General features: G+C 48.5%; 1 protein-coding gene across 2 annotated transcripts in view; it reads left to right on the forward strand.

Annotated features, from left to right (window-relative positions):
- Window positions 1–483: 483 nt before the first annotated feature.
- The window catches only part of F13a1 (coagulation factor XIII A chain), a 217020-nt gene continuing 212756 nt past the window's right edge, over window positions 484–4747 (forward strand). For both annotated transcript variants that reach the window (XM_008831654.2, XM_017797775.1), the window contains exons 1-2: window positions 484–533; window positions 2256–2404. In XM_008831654.2, coding sequence (XP_008829876.1) covers window positions 2275–2404 — 130 coding nt within the window. In that variant the 5' untranslated portion in view covers window positions 484–533; window positions 2256–2274. The remainder of the gene's footprint in view (window positions 534–2255; window positions 2405–4747) is intronic.

Here is a 4747-nt window from a genome sequence, read left to right on the forward strand (position 1 = left end):
GCTCTGTGGGTGATTCAAGGAGGCAGTTTTATTTGCACAAGAGGGACTCACTGCTATTGCTTTACAGATGGTCACAACTGTCTGTGTGACCTGTCTGAGGGAGTACAGACCCTCCCTTCTGCCAGCTCACCAATCTATCCACATGGTAAAAGAAGACCCTTTAGCCCTGTTGATCCATCGGGAAGGGAGGGTCTGCCTGACACTGAAGGCCGCTTGCCAGAGGAGGAGGGGAGAGACATAACCTGAGGTGGGATGGTAAGGAGAACTAGGGAGTGAGAGGGATGTGGTGGCAGGAAGGGGCACATGCTGGAATATCAGAGCTGGATAGCAGACTTAAATGGAAAGTCCTAGAAACAACTCTACTCCCCCCAGCTGTCAAGAAAGGGGAGGAGAAACAGGGACAGGGAGGAGGGTGGGAGCGGTTAGGAAGTTATTTAAGAGACAACTTTCTGGTGGTTTTGCCCGAGTCCTTTTGAGGAAGTGACCAGAGGCACACAGCCAGCCTACTTGGCCCCTCGCAGCAACCCAGGCAGGTAAGAAGCCCAGGGGTAGCTAGGGTTGTTCTTTTATACCCCAGTTTCTGCAGCTGCAAAGGGCTGAGCCAGGGGAGGGGGTCAGAGGCAGCCCACCTCTGCAGTTCCAGTCTATCACCTTGGATTTTGCACTACTCAGCCCCACTTCTGAGCTGGAATTTCTTAGCACTCCACCAAGCTATCCTGAGGATGTTACTGGCTAAGGTCCTGAAATGGGAATGGGGCGTGAGGCTGCTTCTCCAAGGGTGGGTGCCCCTTCCTTAGGAAATCTAACTGTAGAGCAGCTATGCAGAAGGTTAAGGGATAGGGTAGGGCCAGGTAGGAAGCCTGGCAGAGAACGGCTTGTTTGCTCTTCTGTTTGCTCCTCCAAACTCAATGCAAGGACTGAACTTGAGCCCCTTCCTTCTCCTACATCCATCCACCAAGAGGGGCAGCTCCTTCGTCAGCACTCACCCAGCTGGCCTGACCTGCCTCTCTTAGTCAGCACCTGGGATGCCCAGTTTTCCACTTTACTTGCTCTCTCCCGTCAGGCTGCCTGTCTGCCCTGCACTCCTGTCCCCAGTCCCATGCCAGTCCCTGGTGTCTAATCAGCAGACCTTTGCTATTGTTTCTTCTCATCTCAGGCATTAAACCTTTTTCTCTAAAGTCCCTCCCTGCCTCAGCTCACCAGATGCCACCTGTAAATCTCCATGGGTGTTTATGGATACAAACCCTATCTCATCCTTCCAAACGCTCCTGATTCCTTCCAAAACCAAATACCTCACCGAGGAGGGGGGTGGGCTCTGTGCTCACCCTTGTTGCCACTGTTCCGCTCCTTTCTGGAACCTTCTAATCTAGTTGATTCTACACTAGGGACACTTCATCTTGTAAGGGTGTGCCTGGTTTTTGTAAACATTCATGCTGCCAGGAGTCAAGGCGGGGTGATCCAGGTGAAGAGGGTTCAGAAACAAAGTCCCCCTTCATTTGGTCAACTGGTCAACAAGTCCTCATTGGGCCCTGAGGGTAAGTGTGTGGTGTTTGTTTGGACTGGCTGGTGGCCTGTACAAACTCCGACAGAGGACAAAGCAGGCTTGACCAAGAAGCTGCTTCACAGTCTACATTAAGTCCTACTTACCATTACTATTACCATCTCCATCCCACACACCCAACCGGATTTGTATAGGACTCCTGTCCTGCTTATCCGTAACCCTACCATACTGTGAGCTTTCACAGCAGAACTGTTTTGCTCTCTCATGTATCTACTCAAGTACCAGGATCTCAGCCTGGCACGTAAAAAGCCCTCGGTAAATAGTGGTTGAATTAAATTGCAAGTGTGACCACTTTGGGAGATAATCCTGATCTGGACATGACTCCATGAGTTTGGTGTCCATGGTGACTTGGGCCTTGTGAATCTCCCTGTGTGAATTTCTCTATAAAGTGTAGGTACGTGGTCGAAGCATGACAGTACTTCCTACAAAAACAGCTTTCTTTGCTTCAAGTAAACTTTCTTCTGCTTTCCATATGTTTTGACAAAGTAGACATCCATCCCCCGCACCAGGATCCTAGAGGATTGTGCCGTCATTGGGCCAATCCTTTCTGCCACTTCTCAACTTTTATTTATGAGCAACTCTCCATGTTACTTGAGGGTGGTCACTTTTGAGTGTGTGTTTCCTTTTGAATCCTGGCCTTGAGTGGAACTCATTTCTCATTCCTTTTCCATAAACTTTCTTCCCCCTTCCCCAGGGACTCAGTAAAACCAACAATGTCAGATACTCCTGGGACCACCTTTGGCGGCAGGAGAGCTGTTCCACCCAACAACTCCAATGCAGCGGAAGACGACCTCCCGACCCAGGAACTGCAGGGCCTGGTGCCCCGGGGTGTCAACCTGCAAGGTAGGAGGACATGACTGTCTCCAGTGGAGCCTGACCCACCTTCCCCCTGAAAGACCCTCCTCCACTGAGATCTATGAAAAAGTTGTGCCCTGACAGTCTCTGGTGTTAGAGAATTTCAAAAGTCTTTTAAGCTGTCAATGCGCCAGTTTTGCCATTCACTGACCCTATAACATCAGAGAATTCACTTTATCTTTCTGTTCTGCAGTTATTCCTTTTGCTAAACAAGGTGCCGGATTCATTGGGGCTTTTTCCATCCTTGATGTTCTATGCTTTGGAGAATATTCTCTAACTGGAAGATTCCACTTCCAAAATATTGTTGCTGTATTTGATTGTCTGGCTTGCAGCTCATTGCATCTCCATCCTCCACCCATGGCTGTGAATCTCGCAGCTGGTGAGAGGTGCCAGATTCTGACAGTAATAGAGATGGAAGCCCTCTATTTGTCTCCAGAGCAGCTAGGGGAGCAGGCGAGGCAAGGTTCTTCCTCTCTCTCTTACCTCTGCCTCATCCTCAGGGACCTGCTCTGGGCGCAGCAGCTACCAGCTGACCTCCATTTGGCCCTGTCACCTGTGACAGGGTCCAGGTGCCAGCACAGGCTTGGTGATGCAGAAGCCATTCCCTTGGGGCATGGGCATGGACATTCAGACTTTTGTCCCTGAATGGCATCCAGCTGAGAATGTTTTGTAACAGCATTTATGCATCAAAATCCAGTTTGCTCCTGAGGACTCCGTGCTATATTTCATGGGGGATAAATATCTGCTTGCTGGGGTGGGTGCACACAGTCACACTGTGGCTCTTGGTGGCTGAGAAAAACTCATTCTGAACTGTCTTCCAGCTAAGTGCTACATCCTAAACTCTGCCCCATCAAAGCCACATAGCTGGGTTTAAAGGGGTATGCTAACCAACCAGTCTCAACTCCTGTGTTACAGGTTAGGAAACAGGTCTAAAGCAAACAGCTGAGATTATTCACTCCTTCACAGCCCAGACTAGAAATCTTTTTTAATAATTATTTTTAAGAATGCATATAAAATTGGAAAGCTTACAGACATCAAACTATCTCACAGGTCACCTTGGAGTATTCAGTTTTCTAGGAAAATTCCCCTCTGGCAGAGAAAACACTGGGCCCCAGGCAGGATGGTGCGGGCACTGGAAGAAGGCGGCTGTAGGGAAAGAAAGAACAAGGGGCTCAGCCAGCCTTGACAAGTGAGGAGGCACATGGACCTCCACATATGTGGCAAAGGGAGCAAAGAGCCCCTGGTCCACGAGGCAGATAACCCAGCTTCCTCTCTCAGAACCCAGAACAATCATCTGAGTGCCCCAAGCCTCAGTTTTCCCATCAGCAAGATAGAAGCAATGCCTACTTTACAGGTTGTTCTGAAGACTGGATAAACAGTGCTTGAGGCAGCGTCTGACTCACCACACAGCGAGGTTCACTGCCTGAATGTGCAAACGATCCTCCCCAACCCAGATCAGGACATGACCAATGAGAACCTCTGGAAACTGGAAGTCTGAGTTAAATGCTGCCAATCACACATCAAAACTGTTAGTTGTTTCTTTAAAAAAAAAAAAAAACAGATAAATGGTTTTCTATAGTTATCTTTGAAAACAGAGATGGAAATAATTTACCTGTACTATTTCGGAAGGACCACCATTATTTACTTGCAGTCATGAGTCCACAGCCCAAGGGACACGTGGTATGCTCCTAGGAAACCCTCAGGCAGGAAAGTGAGGGGCCAGTGGCTACAGAAAGATCTGAATGAATGAAAGCAGCCAGTCACTTGTAAATTGAACGACTTATGATCCCCAGAGTCATTACACCTTATTAATAGTACGTTTCAGTTCATTCAGTATTTTCCACTACATGCTGTGAGGACAGGGCCTCTGAACCAAGAATCACAGCTGGACAGTCTCAAGTGAGTAGGACCAAAACACTCAGCAGCAGACCTATCCTGAACCAAGCTATTGTTCTGCCAAGCTCAGGTTTCTGTTTATTTTTCCAAAAAGCAGGTGTGTGGGGGGCGGGTGGCCACTAAATATATCAAGTTTTTCCCAAATCACCTTTATTAAGGGACTAATGCCAGGGAAAGCATAGTCCATCCTTTTTATTGGGTCCTGTCCCGTTCTTGCAGTTCATCCGGTGGCCACTAGTAGTCTCCAGGAGCCCTTGCGTCTTCCTGTTCACCTCTCTGGATGCCTCTGGTTCCTGGATCACAGAGCCTGGTGCTCAACTCTCTATTTTTTTCTAGTAGCTACTCTTTCTTTCCTCCTCCTCCTCCTCCTCCTCCTCCACCTTCTTCTTCTTCTTCTTCTTCTTTTTCTTCTTCTTTTTCTTTTTCTTTTTCTTC

This window comes from Nannospalax galili, unplaced genomic scaffold (genome assembly GCF_000622305.1).
Source record: "Nannospalax galili isolate Female #2095 unplaced genomic scaffold, S.galili_v1.0 scaffold72, whole genome shotgun sequence".
NCBI lineage: Eukaryota > Metazoa > Chordata > Mammalia > Rodentia > Spalacidae > Nannospalax > Nannospalax galili.